Source organism: Callorhinus ursinus, unplaced genomic scaffold (genome assembly GCF_003265705.2).
Source record: "Callorhinus ursinus isolate GAN/ISIS: 27379988/994484 unplaced genomic scaffold, GSC_fseal_2.0 scaffold108, whole genome shotgun sequence".
In the NCBI taxonomy this organism is placed as follows: Eukaryota; Metazoa; Chordata; class Mammalia; order Carnivora; family Otariidae; genus Callorhinus; species Callorhinus ursinus.
The window spans coordinates 994302-1014802 of record NW_027397170.1 but is presented as its reverse complement, the minus strand read 5'-3'; the positions used below and the strand labels follow the sequence as shown (position 1 = coordinate 1014802).

General features: G+C 42.2%; 1 protein-coding gene and 1 long non-coding RNA gene across 11 annotated transcripts in view; both read right to left on the bottom strand.

Moving 5' to 3' along the window:
- The window catches only part of ATP6V0A1 (ATPase H+ transporting V0 subunit a1), a 62194-nt gene that overhangs the window by 14677 nt on the left and 27016 nt on the right, over positions 1 to 20501 (bottom strand). For 6 of the 10 annotated variants that reach the window (XM_073889507.1, XM_025861794.2, XM_073889512.1 and 3 more), the window contains 12 exons: positions 18797 to 18900; positions 18337 to 18463; positions 16427 to 16509; positions 15680 to 15773; positions 11539 to 11751; positions 10143 to 10293; positions 9100 to 9239; positions 8603 to 8760; positions 7881 to 7971; positions 3809 to 3927; positions 2916 to 3132; positions 2433 to 2540 (listed from right to left, as the gene is read on the bottom strand). In XM_073889507.1, coding sequence (XP_073745608.1) covers positions 2433 to 2540; positions 2916 to 3132; positions 3809 to 3927; positions 7881 to 7971; positions 8603 to 8760; positions 9100 to 9239; positions 10143 to 10293; positions 11539 to 11751; positions 15680 to 15773; positions 16427 to 16509; positions 18337 to 18463; positions 18797 to 18900 — 1605 coding nt within the window. Of the gene's footprint in view, positions 1 to 936; positions 1053 to 2432; positions 2541 to 2915; positions 3133 to 3808; positions 3928 to 7880; positions 7972 to 8602; positions 8761 to 9099; positions 9240 to 10142; positions 10294 to 11538; positions 11752 to 15679; positions 15774 to 16426; positions 16510 to 18336; positions 18464 to 18796; positions 18901 to 20501 lie in introns of all 10 variants that reach the window. The other 4 variants (XM_073889508.1, XM_025861795.2, XM_073889514.1 and 1 more) reach the window with 2 other exon arrangements.
- LOC141371842 (uncharacterized) lies at positions 12722 to 15673 on the bottom strand. Its single transcript, XR_012377108.1, has 2 exons — positions 14907 to 15673; positions 12722 to 14689 (listed from the first exon to the last, which is right to left on the bottom strand). It is a non-coding gene; the product is annotated as an uncharacterized lncRNA (long non-coding RNA).

The following is a 20501-nucleotide window of genomic DNA, read 5'->3' as shown; positions in this document are numbered from 1 at the left end:
GTAAATCACCTCCCCAGGCAGACACTAACAAGTTGTCCCTTCAGGACACAGGACATGAGAGTTATAGGTAGGGGGGAAGAGACATACATCAGCAGAGAAAAGAAAAGAAAAAAGTAAACTGTGATACACCACTTATAGACAACCAAGAGGACACAGAACAGAACAAACACAGATCAATGATCGTATCCTCAGCCCTTAGGGTCAAGAATCCAGGACCCTTGTTGTAAAATGACCATTCTGATGCCTTCAGGCTGCTCTCTAGAACCAGATATTTCGCTAAAGAACCAGTGGGGCGAAGAAGATCCCATGAATGTGCAGCTTTCCAGACTGGGGACATTTAATTTGGGTAGTGTCACAGAAGAGGATACCAGAGTTAAAAGCATCAAGACTGATGCATCAGAAGCATAAATATGCCGAGACTAGGAAAAAGAAGAGCACTGGGAAAGGATGTCGATAATGGGATAGTATGTGCTTTGTGGGCTTTTTTTTTTTTCTAATTTCTCATAGGAAAGGAGAGAGTAAGTCCCTATTTGAACATAATTAAAAGCAGCAACATCAAATTATCTTCTGATCCAAAATGTCAGCCCTTTTAGACTCGTTCTAGAAGGATGATTACGGCAGGTTTCTAAGTTTAAAATGATCAGAAACACCTAATGAAGGAAATGGTCATCCATCTAAATATTTCATTTTCTTTTAAAGGAGTATGATGGCACTAGATCACACTAGTAACATGTGTGATCACTGCTGGTGAGATTTTAAAAATCTTATTGATTACCTAGAATAGACTGGGCTAAGTCGGTAATAGTGCATTAAAAGAGTTTGGTTAAAAGATGTTTCTAAGGGCAAATATTGAAATGCTTAACATTCAAAGTGCTGTTGCTGAATTATGAGTTGGTATTTAAAGAAGGAAAGATCCAAACAGATGACTTTGCTTACTGCATCAGATGCAGACGGCACATGGGACCCACGCAGACTGGAGGTCTCAGTGGAGCAGCTGAGGACAGGAGGGCTTCTGAGTCTCTCACAACAGAGTAGACATGTATAAGGCCCCACTGGCAGGAGAGAAAGTCATAGCGAAAATGGACCAAATGTCCATGCATCCCTCCAAAGCAGAAGTTTAAAGAGCAGGGAAATTAATTCAAAAATCACAGGAATGTTCTCATTCCATGCTGAAAAATCATCTAATATATGGTTACAAAAGACAGACATGAAAGTGGATGAATCCAAGAGCTGCCATCTTGGATTAAGATGATGGGATTCTGAGAGGGTACAACAGTCACTCTGCTTCCATAGACATGACTGTACTTACAGTTTTTAATAGAAACTTAGTAGACCAATGGTAAAGATGACATTAGAATCTATTCATAAGAGGTGGAAATCTTTTGTCATCGTCTTAATGAGTAACAAGGATGTACTTCCCAAGAGCTCACATGTCCCATGCTCTCGATATAACTGAAAAGAGTTCTGCTGCACTGTTTGCCACCTCTTTACACAAAATGTGATGGTTTGTCAGTTTTAGTTCACTCACTGTTGCAGCCGCTGCTGCCTCTAGTCCCTGCTGGCTCGGGGTTGAGCTGACTGGGGCCTCCACAGGCTGCCCTTCCTGATAGTGAATGGAAGAGAAGAGGAAGGGAGAAAGAAACAAAAGAGGGAGTGAGGGGAGAGACGGATGGAGGGTACATGGAAGGATGAAGATGGTCAGAAAAGGGAGAAGGAGGGTCTTGTAACTCAGCTGCTCTCAAAAAGGAATCATAATCTAACAGCCGTATGAGAGTCATGCACTAAGATCTTTTGGGCTTTACTAGCGAGTGTGGTAAGTAAGCATTATTGCACAGCCAGAAATGAAAATTTGGCAACTTAAGTGTGTGTGTGTGTGGAATTCATAAGCACGCATACATTAAGTAAACACAAGTGTATGTGCTGCTTTTTCAAAAGAAAAAAAAATCAATGTTCTTTAAACCAAATCTTTTTTCCGGATGTCTTGATTGGTGAAAGTATCATGGTCTCATTTTAAAAGAAAATGTCTCAGCGTCAGCCCTGTGGTTGCCCAGGCAAACCACACAAGTGGGTTCATCCACCTGCAGCTCTTGCAGCCCTGATTTGGCTGACGCTGCATCTAGGCAGGCCCAGACCTGGATTGTGCTAAGCACAGCATGAGCAAAGCATGACCATGAAAGGTAAAAACTTATGACTTGTTTCCTCTACCTGAGCTACTCAAAACTGAATCCAGATGTTCGAACAGCAAGTACATGGGTTTTTTTGCTTTTTGTTTTTTTAAGTTTCAGCAGGTCCAGTGCTCATGCTGGGATATTACACAAGTGCACTTTAAGAGCGTATAGACTTATACACGATTCATTATATCTGGTGAGGAATTGCCTTGATCTCAAGGAAAAAAAAAATCTAGTGACTTTCAGCAATAAAAGTACACCCACCAAATGCTTCCTCCTCAAATATTGATGGCGAAGGACCAGTGGTTTAAATAGTAGCATCCAAGGTACACACAGTAGCGCAACCACTACCAGGAAACACTGAATTCCTTTCTACAAAGTAAGGACAAGGCACACCACATTAATCAAACATGCAGTTTCCAACTCCAGCACAAATTTCCCCCACACAGTACTTTCTTACTGATCTAGGAATAACACTATCTAGCTTCTCAAAATAATTAGAAGATGTTGTGGCAAAGCCCAGGAATTGTCTCACAGGATGGGAGTTATAAATTCTACCCTTTGTGGACACAGGAGTTAATTAGATTCTCCGAAGCTAAGGAGAATGGGCTGAATTTAGGTCTGATGTACGGGCTGAAAACTAATACCACAGAAAGAGATTTTTAAAGGCTCTTCCAGAGTCACAGAAATATCCGGCTTCCTGATCTAGGGTAACCACCTAGACAATCCACCTCCAAGTTGACGCACCTGTCCGGAATACAGCATCGAATTACTAGAGTCCCCGTAGGAAAAAAGAAACATGTTTATGAAATGGATCAGAAGGCTTGGCGCTTTCTCAGATGTATTAGCATTATAGGCTGTCCACTTGTAAAATATAAGGATAACCAAGTAGCCAAACAAAGAGGTCATGAAGATTATTTCAGGAATAAATCCAAAGTAGATATTCAGGGGCTTCTTGAAATAGCTAAAAAGGAAGAGAGAAAAAAAAGTGTTAAAGGTGAATAGACCCAGGGGCGCCTGGCTGGCTCAGTCAGTGGAGCCTGGGACTCTTGCTCTCAGGGTTGTATATTCAGGTCCCACGATGGGCATAGAGCTTACTTAAAAAAAAAAAAAATGGTGAGCAGACCCAGGGACACCCTTACATTGAATGGAGTACTTACTAGATTTCCTACCTACAGCTCCCTCAATTCTGTCTTTATCACTTTAAGAAGTAACAGCCAGAAGCACTGGAGGCCAAAAGAGACAAGCAGGATTAACCATGACTTTCAAACTTTTGGACCTTGAACATCTTGGTACCACCCCCACCAATCTTTTCCCATGAGAAAGAGATTGGAAAACATAGTACATTCTGGAACCACAGTTCATAATTTTATATGAGTTACAAATAAAAGAAAAAAGTAATTCACTAATTTTGATGAAAATGACAAGGTTTTTCAAAGATCTTTACTGCAGTTGTGAATTGTTAAGGGACTAATATTAATTAAGCCTCATTTAAAAATATGAGATTTTTATAAAAGCACTTCTTTAACACAGAATAGGGTTCTGAGTTACTTATCCCTCCCCAAAGATGTCATGATTTCTTTAGGCAAAAGCATTACCTAAGCTACGCACGTGCTTGTGACATAAACAGAGCAACTCACGTATGGTTGAAGAGGCTCAAAGTGACTCCAAACATCATGTGGATGATGCCTAGGATAACAGATGTCTTCATTTTAAAGGAGTTGAGAAAGGTCAGTTTATTGGTAGCAATGTTCCAGATCTGTCACAACCCAAGGAAACAAAAAGGCATTACAGAGTTCGTGAATAGGATATTATTATTCACCTGTTTTTTTTTTAAAGCAAGCTCTACGTCCAACATGGGGCTAAAATCACGACCCTGAGATCAAGAGTTGCATGCTCCACCAGCTGAGTGAGCCAGGCGCTCCTGTTCACCTATTTTTTAAAGCTTTTTTTTTAACTATGGAAAGTTCTAAACACAGATTTAAGTAGAACGGACAGTATAACAAACTCACATTTACCTATGACCCAGGTGAACAATTACCTATTGACTCAAGGTCAATCTTATTTTATCATACAGACAACCTACTCCCCACCTCCATATTATTTGGAAGCAAAGTCCAGATACCATATCATTTTAGCTGTAAAAATCTGACTCTTTTTTTTTTGAGAGAGCAAGCCCGCATGCTGGGGAGGAGGAGGAGAGGGTAGGGAGAAGGGCAGAGGGAGAGACAGAATCTTTTTTTTTTAAAGATTTTATTTATTTATTTGAGAGAGAGAGCATGAGAGAGAGCACGAGCAGGGGGAAGGGCAGAGGCAGGGGGAGAAGCAGACTCTCCGCTGAGCAGGGAGCCCGATGCAGGACTCAATTCCAGGACCCAGGGATCACGACCTGAGCTGAAGGCAGATGCTTAACCGACTGAGCCACCCAGGCACCTGAGAGAGAATCTTAAGCAGGCTCCACGCCCAGCATGGACATGGGGCTCGATCTCATGACCCTGAGGTCATGACCTAAGCTGAAATCAAGAGCAGGACACTTAACTGCCTGAGCCACCCAGGTGCCACAGCCCCCCCCCTTTTGGGTAAGGACTAATTTTTTTTAAATCATGACTACAATACTGTTATCACTCCACAACGCATTAATGACGATTCTTTAATATCATGAAACATATAGTCAGTACTTAAACTTCCCTGATTGTGCCCCAATTTTTTATTATTTATTTATTTTTAAAGATTTTATTTATTTATTTGAGAGAGAGAGAGCACAAGCCAGGGAGAGAGGCAGAGGGAGAGGGAGAAGCAGACTCCCCGCTGATCAGGAAGCCCAATGTGGGGCTCAATCCCAGGACCCTGGGATCATGACCTGAGCTGAAGGCAGATGCTTAACCGACTGAGCCACCCAGGCACCCTGTGCCCCAATTTTTTAAAAACATAATTAATTTATTCAAAGTAGAGTCCAGATCAGGTCTCTACATTGACACAGCTCTTAAATATCTAATCTATAAATTCTCCCCCTACTCTCCCCTTTTTTATTCCTTACAAAATATTTGAAGAAGCTTGGACATTTATTTTGTAGATGTTCCCACAGTCATTGTTTTACTGATCATATCCCCATGGTGCTGTCATTCCATCTATTTTTATTTTTTTAAATTTTACTTATTTATTTGGAAAATAATAATCTATCTGAAACAGGAAAAAGGTAAGAAAAAGAAGAAATGTAAAATTTTAGCCTGAAGGATAAACGAGTTGTGAGGAAACACCTGGAGCTCAATATATTACTCTCCCCTGGTGCTGGAGTTTTACAGTCCTGTGGGATCCATAAGCTTGTCATCCACCTGTTCTTCTAGTTTGTCTTCTTGTGGGAGTTCCATCTATTTTTATTTTATTTTATTTTTTTAAAGATTTCTTATTTATTTGACAGAGAGAGACACAGCGAGAGAGGGAACACAAGCAGGGGGAGCGGGAGAGGGAGAAGCAGACTCCTGCTGAGCAGGGAGCCCGATGCGGGGCTCGATCCCAGGACCCTGGGACCATGACCTGAGCCGAAGGCAGACGCTTAACGACTGAGCCACCCAGGCGCCCCTCCATCTATTTTTAAATATTAGTTGCCTTAAGCTTTGTCACCTGGGCCTGGACATCTGTAATATTTTCCATGGTTCTTCTGCCTCTACTTGACCATCACATTATGTTTCCTAAATCAATGCCTCTGATGTGGTCACTTCCCTGTGCCCAAACCTACCCTGCACCGCCTCCCCCCCCCCCCGTCTTCTTTAGGATAAAGTTTAAACTCAGGAGCATGATAAGCCAGGTCTTCCACCGGCTAGCCTGGCATCATTTTTTCTGAAACAACATCCTTCTGAGGAGCTCATCCTTTGTGACTTCTAACCTGACAACTTGTGACTGTTTCTCTCTCAGCCCCAGTCTCCCCTGATATTCAGTTCTACAGGTCCAATTGCCTGATGGACATTTATACCTGTGCCTCCAACAGGCACTTCAAACTCAACACCTACCCTTAAGCATCAAATGAGATGTACACAAAACAACAAAACAAAACCAGAAAACTGTTAACTGGAGAACACCATATAAAGTTACCTAACATTATTAGACTCTAAGCTACTTGACGGCAGGAGCTACAATTTAAATTACAGGTTTCCCCCAGCGAGCACTATGCCTGCACACAACAGAGATTCAGTAAACATTTGTTAAATGCTTATGTGAAATGTTATTCAACCTCTCCAAGCCTTGGTCTCCTTATCTGTATGACATGGATAGCGGTTTCAGGGGAAATCAAAACTGTTTCAGGGACGGGGCGCGTGGGTGGCTCAGTTGGTTAAGCGACTGCCTTCGCTCAGGTTCATGATCCTGGAGTCCTGGGATCGAGTCCCACATCGGGCTCCTTGCTCAGCAGGGAGTCTGCTTCTCCCTCTGACCCTCCCCCTTCTCATGTGCTCTCTCTCTCTCATTCTCTCTCTTTCATTCTCTCTCTTTCAAATAAATAAATAAAATCTAAAAAAAAAAACTGTTTCAGGGGAAATCAGATGTGCTGAGGGCAGAGTACAGAGCACAGTGCTTGGCCCACAGTGACCATTTCACTAACATTTGCTTTTATAATAATCAAAATGAGTAACTTTGCATCTCCCCACCTCTATGCTTTTGCACACACTTCTCACCTGTTAACAATCTGAAATTAATGCCCATTTTTTAAAGAAACCTTGATCTTTCTGGCCCATAATGATCTGTTTTTCCTCTGGAATTCTGTATTCCTTCCTGTCGAATGCTCATTCTTAAATTCCTCCCCCTATCCTCCTTTAAGCACACAATACAAAAGATCTGATCACACTTTGCCCACTTTTTTTTTTTAATTCTGGGAAAAGTTTCTGTAAGTATATAAAGATTAAAATGGAAATCTAAAAATCCATAGGAAAGAACTGCTTCTGCTTTGTTAAAATATCTGCTAAAAACAAAACCCAAAATAAGTTAAACAGAAATAAACTGGGAAGGAGTCTTAAAAGTCAATCTTCCCAGGGTCAAACTTATTAGGCATCTCTGAAATAAGCAGTGTGGGAAAAATTATTCAGCTACCTAAGGCACTTGGGTTTCTTATGCTTTGGAAGTACTCTAGACAGACACACAAGGGCTCTCCAAAAATACTGCAACTGAAAACCAAATAACTATCTTTAATTTAATTCTCTCACTTCAGGGTTGCATTTTATTTAAAAAAAAATTTTTTTTAAAGATTTTATTTATTTATTCATGAGAGACAGAGGGGGGAGAGAGAGAGAGAGAGAGAAGCAGAGAGAGAAGCAGGCTCCCAAGGAGCAGGGAGCCCGATGCGGGACTCGATCCCAGGACCCCGGGATCATGACCCAAGCTGAAGGCAGACGCTTAACCATCTGAGCCACCCAGGTGCCCTCAGGGTTGCATTTTAAAAATCTGGTGTTAGGGGCACCTGGGTGGCTCAGCTGGTTGGGCGTCCGACCCTTGGTTTTGGCTCAGGTCATGATCTCGGGGTCCTGGGATCAAGCCCTACAACGGGCTCTGTGCTCAGTGCAGAGTCTGCTTGGGGTTCTTTCCCTCTTCCTCTCCTTGCCCCTCTGCCCTTCCCCCTACATGCCACGTGTGCGTGGGCTCGCTCACTCTCTCAAATAAGTAAATAAAATCTTAAAAAAAAAAAAAAATCTGGTGTTAGACATAATAGGAAAGAAGAGCTCTTACTGGATCGATGCCAAAAGGGTATGGTCCACCAAAAACTCCAGGGACAGACGGGTTCAACTGCAGAACAGGGTTCCCCCGAAGCGTCTCCTCCCTACCATGTTAGAAGAAAAGTTCCATTTGTTTTTATCAAGAGAGGGAAACTGCTGGGGTCCAAAACTGATCCTAAAAGAAACTACTACAGCTGTCTTGTCTCTTCAATAAAAGAGGAAGGACTAGCATCTGAGAATGAAAAGGGATCAGAAATAACAAAAGACCAAAACAAACACACCTACACAACTAAGTAGGGAGTTTGGGGAATCTGCTTTTAATTTACAAAAAGAAACAATGTGCCTAAATTTACAGTCTCAGTTTCCTTCCTCCTCCCTTCCTTTTTTCTTTCTCTCTTTCTTTCTTTTTTTTCTGAAGTAGGCTCCACACCCAGCATGGAGCCCAATATAGGGCTTGAACTCACGACCCCAAGGATCAAGACCTGAGCTGAGATCAATAGTCAGATGCTTAACTGACTGGCCACCCAGGCGCCCCAGGCACTCAGTTTCTTGATAGCGCTGAAGGAATCACAAACATTTGCCAGGCTGGGGCATAAATAAGAAGGGACACTGCATTCTTCTGAAACAGAGACGCTGTCAGCCACTTCCTAAAGAAGTGTAAGTTTATCTCTTGTCTGGAAAATCAGAGCTGAACAGGAAAGGAATAACCTGACTTTTAGCTTCTTCGCAACTTACGTCCAATTATATAAAGTGAACATTGGCCGTACGCTCCAGGATGACCCGAAGATATTAAGAGACTTGGAAAAGCAATCATTGTAGATGAGGCCAGTGTAGATGGAAAACACACCCATCAACAGAATAATGTACCGGCCGCTGAACACGGTGCTAAACATCTGGGAACCAGAAGAAAGAAGTCAATGAAACGTACTCCCTGTGGCTCAACACTATTGTTGTGACAACATTATTGAGAATATATGACCATTCTTCTCACACTAATTTACCCCACAGCCCAGGTCAGAGAACTTAAAGGCCAAAATACAATGCTAACAGGAAATGACTTTCACAGCACATGACCGCTTTAGAGTTAAAATGAATGTAACTTCTCTACTCTTGAAACAGCCTCTGTAACTTCTCTATAAATTCATGGATAGAAGACTTCCAGATCCTAATTTTATAATGAATGCTTGAGAAATTACAAAGTTTCAGTCCAACACACATGGAGCAAACATTACCTCATTCTCATTCTTCTGAGAGAGGATCCGGCTCTCCCTCAATACCATCCATACAGCAAAAAGGGTCATCAAAATACCATGGCCGAAGTCCCCAAACATCACAGCAAACAGGAAAGGGAAAGTGATGATGGTATAGGGAGCTATAAAGAAACCAGAGGAAAAAAACAAAGTACAGAAAACCGCAACCACGCAGCAGATCACATTCCTCCTCATACTCTAAGATCAGTACGAGGGGACTTATTCCCTAGCTGTTGGTCAAATGGACTCCCAGAGAAAACCTTCCATGGCAGGATCTGCACGTCCTCACAAAGCAGCTCTGATGGGATCTGGGCTACTGCTAGCATTTTAAGCAAAGAACACAGAGAGTGAAAGTTTTGTCCCTAGCCCTGGCTGGGCACTTCCTTTGTTCTTTGATTCCTTTTCTCTAAGCCCTGGAACACTGCTCCTTTGACAGGCTAGCTTTCTTCTCTTGTGCAGCAACCATTTCTCAGCTGAAAAAAGCTCCCAGGTAAGTGGGAGAAAGCCCAGACTCAGAGCAAAGTCAGTCCTGCAGAAGACCAGAAGACTCTAGCTAAAAACAAATTCTCAGACTCTTGATTTAATAATTAACTCTCCTGTTTTTGCTTTGTGAAACCTGCTTTGTGTCTAAAATGGTCAATAATTGCTATATTTTCTCTGTCTAACCTGGAATAGGGAAGCCATTTAAAAATATCAGCAATCTTGGAAAAAAACTTTTTGCTTGAAGTATTCTGCAAATGTGCTAGAGAAAGCCAGGCGTTTCATAGTTGTGAGGATACACAAAAGAATCCAATCCACTGAGCTCACTCCTATAAAACCACCTCTCAAAGGAGTGCCACCTAGCTATAAACCTCCCTCCGTGTGTCAAAATGGGCACCTCCTTATAGGAATTACACTAGAGCTGAGGTCTTGACAACATCGTTAGTTTTATGCCAGCTACCCAAGAACATCTGAAGGGAGGCATTAGAAGAAACAAATAAACAAAAAATAAAACTTCTAGAGGGAGAAGATTCAAGTTTTTTTACCTGGATTTATCTCTCGGTAAGTTCCAATTCCGTAAGCATCTACTATGTTCTGAAAGCCATATGTGAACTTGTTCGTTTTGTTATAGGTTGGGGGCGTCTGATTTGTTTGCATCCTGTTCAGAATAGAGGGCACAGTGGAACCACTGTGTTCCTGGGAAACATTAAACACATATATCAAAATTAAATCATCCTAATTGTGGTGGTTACACAGATGTATATATTTATCAAAATTCATCAAACTATACATATAAAATAGGTGCATTTTATTTTATGTGAATTGCATCTCAATCTTGCCCAGTCTTTGGAGAAACTGGAGCTAGGTATAAAATCTACAATGAAAGATTTAAAGTAAGTGTGAAAGAATATCCTCATGTTAGAAAATTCAATTCTAAAATGTGCAACCAAAGAAAACATGGAACTTCCTTGTCTGGAGACATCCTCATCTGCCTTTCTATCAAGAATATCGTTTTTCTTTCCTTTTATGGAGACAGCAGCGTTATCTTCTCAAACTTTAACTGCTAGACAGGACTGCCAGGGTTATCCCTCAGAAGCAGTCTGATGGGGGTGCCTGGGTGGCTCAGTCAGTTAAGCGTCTGTCTTTGGCTCAGGTCATGATCTCTGGGTCCTGGGATTGAGCCCTGCGTCAGGCTCCCTGCTCAGGCTCAGCTCCCTACTCCCTACCAAAGTAGTAACTAACTAAGCTTTAGTTACTCAGTGGGGTCTGCTTCTCCCTCTCCCTCTGCTCCTTCCCCGCCCCGCCCCCCGCCTGCTTGTGCTCTCCCTCCCACCCTCTCTCTCAAATAAATAAATAAAATCTTAAAAAAAAAAAAAGAATCAGTCTGAGGAGCAGAGAGAATGGATAAGGAAACTGATGTTCTGGTCAGGAGCTATTCTGAAGAATCATGGGTATATGACCCATGTCATTTTGTCTTTTTTTTTTTAAGATTTATTTATTTATTTATTTTGAGAGCTAGAGCGAGCGAGCGAGAAAGAGAGAGAGAGAGTGTGCACAAGCATGCACACATGAATGGGGGGAGGGGCACAGGGACAGGGAAAGAGAGAACCTCAAGAAAACTCCATACTGAGTGTGGAGCCTGATGTGGGGCTGGATCTCACAACCCTGAGATCATAACTTGAGCCGAAATCAAGAGTCAGACACTCAACCGACTGAAGACTGAGCCACGTAGGCACCCAGTCATTTCATCTTTTTTGAACTGCAGTTTCCACATTTGGAAAACAAGGATACACAAAATGTACTGTTAGGAAACAAGAGGAGTACAAGATGAGTATATCCAAGAACTCTGAAAGTAAAAATGCCATAAAAATGTGATCAATTAATGTTACAGTGGGTGGGACGCACTCTTTCCCACTGCACTGCCAGCTGTGGGGTACTCACCGTGCCCCTCCTGAGCGCAAACTGGATGGAGTCAAGGTCGGTGACGGGGCACCAGACCTCTGCGATCAGGCATTTCTGGGTCACGTCGATGTTGCACAGGTTCAGGGTGTGGTAGATGGCCTTCATCTTCCGCACCTTGATGAACCAGACACGGATGTTCTTAGCGGCTGCCTGCAGGACCCTCTGGCGGTGATCCTCTGTTTGATTGAGAACCTTTTGGGAGAGAAAGGAACTAGGAGAGATCCTTCTACACCAGGCTTGGGTCTCAGGATATGAATGACAAAGAGGCACAGCTTTCTGAGAAGGGTTGCTAGGGATTTATTCTTCTTCTGACTAGAATGGCTTTTGCAGGGGGCAAATTACAAGAAATTAGAGCTTTAGTTACTAACATTCATTTTTCATTTGGCTTCAAGCTGAAGAGAAACCTGAGGAAATAGTTTTTAGTTCCTCTATATTTATCTTCCCACAAATCCACAGCTTACTTACCTGGGTCATTAAAGAGCAATGGCTTTCCATGTAGAGTCTGTAACTCAGACTCAAAGAAGTCAGCATCATAGGGCTGGGAGTTGACAAAATCCACACTTAAAAACAGTTAGCTGCAGAATGCCCTGAACATAAGCCAGCATCAGGGAATGATGGGAAAGAGGTAGTGCTGAACACCATCACCCGCCTATGCCAAGAGAGACTCCATGCCAGGGAACAAGGGACAGGAGACACTATGGGGTCAGAAGGACTCAAGGCCTTAGAGGAGATTAGACTGCCACATACCACTGTTATCGTGGGGCAGATAAGGCTTTATCTTTCTGTCAGGCTTCTTGGGGGAAAAAAAACGTTTCAGTGCTGATCCTTTGGAAACCAGTACACATTGCCCTCACAGTAATCACACTGCCAAGACTAGAGTGAAAGGAAGGGGCAGGGACACTTAACATTCTACTGCCTTGTTTATCACCATTTAAGATTTCAATAGCAGGAGAGGGGCTAAGCCAAAGGGCGCGCAACCCACCACTCATACTTCTGCATGAAAACTGACCTTAAATCTCCACATTTCCTTAAAGAAGAAAAGCTATGCACTAACCATTTTAGCACAAGGCGCCATCATACCTGGCTCATCAAGTCAATTCAGAAAAAAGTAGTAACTACTTTCTGAAGGGCAGTAGGTGGAGACCTCCATAGAGGTTTAAAAAAAAAAAAAAGTATGCGGGGTGCCTGGATGGCTCAGTCGGTTAAGCGTCTGCCTTCGGCTCAGGTCATGATCCCGACGTCCTGGGATCAAGTCCCGCATCGGGCTCCCTGCTCTGCGGGGAGCCTGCTTCTCCCTCTCTCCCCACTTGCGCTCTCTCTCACTATCTCTGTCTCTCTCTCTCAAATAAATAAATAAAATCTAAAATAAATAAATAAATTAAATTAAATTAAAAAGACACATGCTAGAGGAACTTGTGCTCTATCTCTGTCTCTCTCAAATAAATAAATAATTAAATTAAATTAAATTAAATTAAAAAAAACACATGCTAGAGAAACTCTTGTATCACCTGAGAAGGAACAAAGTTATTTTCTCTCCTTCTGGCTGTTGACAATTTTACAACTACTATTCAAACTTCTGGAAGGATGGGGATAAACTTGTAAGTAATGCCCTATCTGCTTTGCTCTTTCCCCATCCCCCACCCCCCACATCTTACTCCTTGATATTCAATCCCTTTTAATTTTTTTATTTTTTTAAAAGATTTTATTTATTTGACATAGCGAGAGAGAGCACAAGCAGGAGGAGCAGCAGAGGGAGAAGCAGGCTCCCCGCTGAACAAGGAGCCTGATGTGGGACTCGATCCCAAGATCCTGGGATCATGACCTGAGCCAAAGGCAGACGCTTAATCGACTGAGCCAACCAGGCAACCCTTTTATTATTTTTTTAAAAGATTTTATTTTTAAGTAATCACCACATCCAACTTGGGGCTCGAACTCACAGCCCCGAGATCAAGATTTGCATGCTTGGGGCACCTGGGTGGCTCAGTCGTTAAGCGTCTACCTTCGGCTCAGGTCATGATCCCAGGGTCCTGGGATTGAGCCCCGCATCGGGCTCCCTGCTCAGCGAGAAGCCTGCTTCTCCCTCTCCCACTCCCCCTGCTTGTGTTCCCTCTCTTGATGTGTCTCTCTCTCTCTCTGTCAAATAAATAAATAAAATCTTAAAAAAAAAGAGTTGCATGCTCTACCGACTGAGCCAGCCAGGCACCCCTCAATCCCTTTTTAAAGTTTCAGTTCAGGGGCACCTGGGTGGCTCAGTTGTTAAGCATCTGCCTTTGGCTCAGGTTGTGATCCCAGGGTCCTGGGATCCAGCCCGACATCAGGCTCCCTGCTCAGCGGGAAGCCTGCTTCTCCCTCTCCCACTCCCCCTGCTTGTGTTCCCTCTCTGGCTGTGCCTCTCTGTCAAATAAATAAATAAAATCGTAATGAATAAATAAATAAATAAATAAATAATAAAGTTTCAGTTCATACAGCTGGGTATTTCAAAGATCAAATTCTGACCATATTGCCTGTGCCTTTTAAAAATCTACACATAAGTCTAGGAGGGGACAAGATAGCCCTAGAACCCAGAACATACTAACTGGCCTGTCACCCATCAGCAGTTCTAAAAACTCTCTTCCCGTGGTTAAACAGGTAAGTGTATCTCTGAGGAGGTGGAAATAGGTCAAGTTGGTGGGTCACAGACAATGGGAGTTGGAGGGAAAGATGACAAAGGGAGTTGAAATGGGAGTTACAACATATCTCTGACAATTCTGCCCCTGCTGGAAAGAACTGTCTTTGAGATTAAGTATAGTGGGCCGCCTTATCTGTAGGGGACACAACCCAAGACCCCCAGTGGGTGCCTAAAACCGTGAATAGTACCTAACTATATATAATACGTTTTTTCTATACACGCATACCTATGATAAAGTTTAATTTAAAAATTAGGCACAGTAAGAAATTAACAATTAATAATAGAATAATTATAACAATATGGTATAATAATAAAGTCATGTGAATATGGTCTCTCTCTTTCTAAATATCTTATTGTACCATACTCACCCTTCTTGTGAGGATGTGAGAGGATACAATGCCTATGTGAGATGAAGTGAGGTGAATGATGTAGGCATGTGATGCAGCGTTAGGCTACTATAACCTTTTTTTTTTTTTTTAAAGATTTTATTTATTTATTTGAGAGAGAGAGAATGAGAGATAGAGAGCACGAGAGGGAAGAGGGTCAGAGGGAGAAGCAGACTCCCTGCTGAGCAGGGAGCCCGATGTGGGACTCGATCCCGGGACTCCAGGATCATGACCTGAGCCGAAGGCAGTCGCTTAACCAACTGAGCCACCCAGGCGTCCCAGGCTACTATAACCTTTTGACATCATCAGGGGATCATGTTTAAGACCCACAGCTGACTGTGGGTAACTGAAACCTCAGAAGGCAAAATCGCAGATAAAGGGGTGTGGGGACTACTGTACGTTTTAATGTTTCAAGAGGGCAAACATCACATCCTTTCAACAGGGAACAAAGCTCCAACTGGTCACACTTTCCTTCCATGTACGCCTCAATCATGACTCCGTCCTTAGGACCTCATGACAACCATGGAACGTATTAACCACACTGGTGATGTGGTAAAAATCTAATAGTCTCTTCTTGGGTACAAGACTTACAGTAGGACTCTCTGGCTAGACCGTGTGGTTAAGATCCGAGGTGACCAGAAGTTACACACCAAGCTGTTAAGAGTGGCTGCCTCTGGAGGGAGAGAGTGTGTGAGAGAGGGCAGAACTGACTTCACATGTACTTCTGTATTACTTGATTTTTTTCCTTAACTAAGTATACTTTTTTACTCACAAAAAATACCTCAGACTCATGAAGAGGGAAATTGAATACTTGAAGCAACAACAATTTCAGATATATAGCATTCCCGTCATGTTTGAGGATGATTAACGCTGTTACGCTATTTTTAACAGTTATTCCCTGAAACTTTTCCCCAGCTCCCAAGGGCACAAGTTACCCATGGACACTTCTTTTTTTGCATCCTGGCTGCTCTTGGTGCCTAATAAACTGTTAGTGTTTCAAGGAAGGGGAACGGTCTTCGATTATAGTATTTCACACACAAAAAAATTCCCTCCAGCCCTCTGGTACCATTTGGAGATCGTCAATCCTGGTATTAACTCCAGAAGCCATTTCCTTCCTCTCCTGTGGTGTCTCAGGACAGGGATAGAGTGATGCCCGGAACCTGGAACATACAGACACAGCCTGATGGACACTGAAGTTTCTTAACCTGTTCAATTTAAATAACCTCAGAAAGTAATCTTAATGTACCAGAAGGACCAAAACTAGAAGGATTAGCTCAGACTGGTGCACTGATCATTAATAAATACAAAATGTCCTATAGATTGAGCAGTAACATTTGTACTATCTTGACATTCTCTGCAGCTGCTGAATTCCCTTAGATTAAAATTTTAAAAACTCAATAACATAATAAAAAAAATTTTTCTAAACTCAGTAATACAAATCATATTGTAAATTACTTAAGAAAAATGGCACAGAAAAGAGATCTTATGGATAGAATTTCAGAAAAGTGTGCAGGCACAGCGCCTATGGCACACTGCTGGGTACACAAACCTATTGTCCTAGAACAATGTAGCATTTATAAACCACGAGTTCTAATTACTTTTTTCCAAAGAAAGGAAATTGCAGTTTTGACAGTACTTTTTTAAAAACGAACCTAGGTCATTTCTAATTATTTAAAATAGCCCTAATATTATTAAAAGATATATGCGCTGTGTCAAAGTAGACTAAAAGGGTTATTGTTTCACTATTCTATATTCTAAGACTTAATAGTTAGGCAGCCTGGCTGCACCCCTCAGGGAGGCACATTTCTCTTACCCTTCGCAGATCTTTTTGACTCTGTTTTTCAGCTGATCGCCTTGGAAGAAAATGATGAATACGGACTTGTGCACGTAGTCACCCTGGGCCCCAGACCCAAAACAGAGAATTCAGACTTCTGGCCCGGAAGAAAATTTCTTAAATACCCTACTGTCTTGGTGATATAGGAACAACGGGACTCACTGAAGGATATGGCAACCCTGCACTTGAATTATCGTCCTCCATCCATTTAAGCTCTGTTATAAGAACATTTGCCCTGTAGTCTCTCATTCACACAAAAAACCTTAGATATTTGTTTTTAAACTCAACCATGAGCTGAACACAGACACGAAGATGATTCTCCTTGTAGCACCATATAGCCCTTTTTACCAATTCAACTTCAGACCTGACACTGCCCGAGTAAGGGTGGAGGTGAGGAAAGGAAGCTGTTCCTGTTTGTTCCACGCTTAGAAGTTACCAGCTAAAGGGGACTGAGGAACTATCAGGAAGTGAGGGTTTGGGAAGAAGGCTGATGGGGAATATCATGCTTCATGCTAAGTTTGATCTAAGGGGCAGGGAGGAGGAGGGCAATCTATTCCAAATACCAAGCTCACACATGAAGTCTGACACAAGGACTGTAGGGAAAGACCAGAAAAATTAGCTTAACTGGATGTTAACCAAGACTGCCTCTGGTTGCCTGTATTTTCTCATATTCCTAGAATTTTTATAATAAAAAACAAACTTTAGAAGGATAAAAGGAGATGAGGAATGAAGAAAATGAGGCAAAGAGCCTTAAATCCCTAAATTCTCCAGAATGGAGAATAAACTGGAGCACATTCCTTGTGCAGCCTCTCTACTGTAGCTATCCAGACCCCTTTCCTCAATTTGTTGATAAAATAATGTTTCCATTGCCCAGAAACTTGGCTGAATATTCCTGAGAACAGCTCCACATTAAGAGTCACTGCAGACTGCAATGTTCCCACAATGTGAGGACAGCCTCCGGTGGGTCCGCACAACTGCTCCTCTGGGGGCTCCCCGAACCCTAAGTGTCACCACTCTCCTCTTCAGGAGGATAAAAGGATAAAAGCCTCAGGTGCCCAGACCATTTCAGCTGCATGACCCACCCACTCTGAGAAGTCTCACAATCCAATCTCTCTTCATGGAGCAAAGGATATTAATATAAGAATATCCAAAAGATAATTTTCAACAGAAAATCCAAGCCCAGGCTTCCAAATATTACCAATACAAAAGTAAATTTTTTTGCAGAACATTTCATCTGCCTTGCTTGTGATCCTTGAAATCAGGATTCACCATACTTAGTGTAGGTTGATGTTAAGAACTCTGTCCCATTATGTCAAATGCCAAGATGTTCAGCCATTCCTACTTTGCAAAGCACTGGGTAGGGAAGATCCTCCTACCTTGCACATTAAATTATTTTTTTTTAAACTAAGTTTCTAAATCTCCCAACAAACAAATAGACAAAAAACCTTACCAACTAAAATTTTCATCACCTTATAAAGCTCATAGTTGAGGAGGAACTCTCTCCTCTTCTTACACATCGGTATTACCAAACCTGGAACCAGATGTCATGCTCTAATTTTCATAGAAAGTTAATTTTCTTTTGGCCTCTGATAAGTAACAAAAGTATATAAAGCTGAAATTTAAAATAAGGGGAAAAAAACATATAGTCCAAATCATACCAACACAGGTGGGGCTCAAAAATGTCTATGCATCTGTCAGTATACATCACAGGTACACAGAGGATGGAAGTTAAGAGGAAAAGAGCAGTACTTCCTATTCGCAGATCAGGGTAGGGGGACACATAAGGGCTCCTCTGCGGGAGAGTCAGATTCAGGTGGTACCATGCAGTGTTACTGCTCTGAGCTCCCTTTACAAGACCTACTCCATGGGACGCAATTTTCTTGTCTTACAGTCACAGGATCCTCCAGGGGGTTCTCGATTTCAGCCTGTCGCAGGAACACGTTTCCCCGGCAGACCCGCCAAAGCATGCGCTCAAAAGTAGGGATGCGCTCCCGGTTAATCACACCAGCCACGAAACTGTGGGAAGAAGAGCCAGATGGGGAACTCTATTCCACGCCATGTGTTGGAAGGCTTTAAGACAAAGAAGGGAAGTGAGGGGAGCGGGCAAACATGACAACACAAGACTAAGCAATGTTATGTCAAAAGGGCTCCCAAAGTTTTCTTCCAAGAACCAGCAGAGAGTTGACAGAACAGCTCAGGAACTGAATCCAAAGTGACAGAGGAATACCTCTCAAGAGGCTCAAAAGAGAACACATCCTGGAAACAAGTGAATGCCCAGCCTCACTACTCTATTGACAGCAAACATGAATGTGACCCCACTGAGTTATGGAGGGTTGAAACAGTACTCACCCAAGTCTTAAAGGTGTGCCTCTTCCCATCTCACTTGGCTCCAAGAGGGACGAGGACTCTTCCAACAAGTCTGGATCCGCCATCTGCTGATGATGCAATTCAGCCTGAATTCACAAATCAATTAATATCTAATGAAAATAGTTAGTGGCATGCAGGGAACGAGGAACCAGGAGGTAAGTTCAGAAAATAAAGATGGAAAAGAAAAAAACCACCAAAAGAGACACATACCCATGAAAAGAATAGGGGAAGAAAACAAAGGAAAGAAACAAGAGGAAAAGAAAGCTTAACTGCCCCAGTAAAGCATCGGGGAAATGGTTTTTGAAATAAAGAATAAAGGAAAAAAAAACACTAAATAATAGTGACAATGTATAAATCTGTTATTTGGTGGAAACCATTTTATCTGTTTCCCTGAACGAGCCATGAAAGTACTAGGAAATACCTGTGCATGCGGATGGAAGCGGAAATGTTTCTCCATTTTCAGCAAAACCAAAGCAGCTCTGAAGATACTCTCAACATCAAATTTCCAGGCAGCTAGAGACTAGAATTTTCCCTGGGTGGGAATGTGGAAGATGGAGACTCTCTTTCCAAGGAAGAAAGCAAGGCACAGCCACCGTCCCAAGCACAGTGTGAACAGGAGAAAGGTGGAAGGGGCATTTCCACGTGTCTGGGTTTCCATGCTCTTCAAAATTCAGAACACGAGAGCTTTCAGCATGGCCACCGTATAAAATGCCCCAAGCCATGGGATTTAAAGAGTATTTCTTTCTCCAAAAGGAGACGCAGCACAGCAGCTGGTCAGGCCTAGACCTCCACTGCATCAACAGAAGGAAGAAAAAGTGAAAACCTATCTGAATGTCCTAGTTTATAACCAGGTATCTAGGAATATTAAAAAGTTCATGTTAGGCTATATAGTTTAAGGGTCACTGAGAACAAAGTGGAAACCAATAATCTCAATCAAGTGAAGATAATGTAACTGATAATAAGCCAATATAGAGCATGTAGACAGTTTAATTGTTCAGATTTAAAATGATTTCCACCATGACAGTTTATACAATGAAATGAAGGAAGAGAGGGACCTTCTCAGATAGAGGTCTATACTTCCTAAACTCTCTCTACCCAACACATCCTACTACCTTTTAGTCTTATCAGGAAGAAGAAGCTGCTCTAAAAAATAAAGGCCAATCAAATTCTCTACCACCTGATCTTCCCAACTTTAATATCCACATACTGCTTGTTTGACCAAAGACTAGAAATCAGCCAGAAGAATCCTCCTTTTCAAAAGCAAAACTAAACGAAAAAAAATCAGGAGAATTTTTCTCTATCATTTTCATTCCAAACATCAATTTGATTCTCTTCCTGTTAACCCTGTGATCAAAAAATGTCACAAAGGAACCTCACTTGATAAGTGATAGGACCATAAAGGTAAAGTCAAGGGGTGCGGGGGAAGGCTTTAGGATTGAGTATAAACCTGAGGATATAAACCAAATGATAAGGCTGAAAGCCTAAAAAAAAAAGCAAAAGAAATTTGGGGGGAAGTGACTTCTAAAAGTTGATGCAGGATCAACATTCAACTTTACCCCCCACCCTGGCTGAATGAAAGAAGGGACGGAATGGAATGGAATGGAAAGGAAAAGGAAGGAAGGAAGGAAGGAAGGAGGGAGGGAAGGAAGGAAGGAAGGAAGGAAGGAAGGAAGGAAGGAAGGAAGGA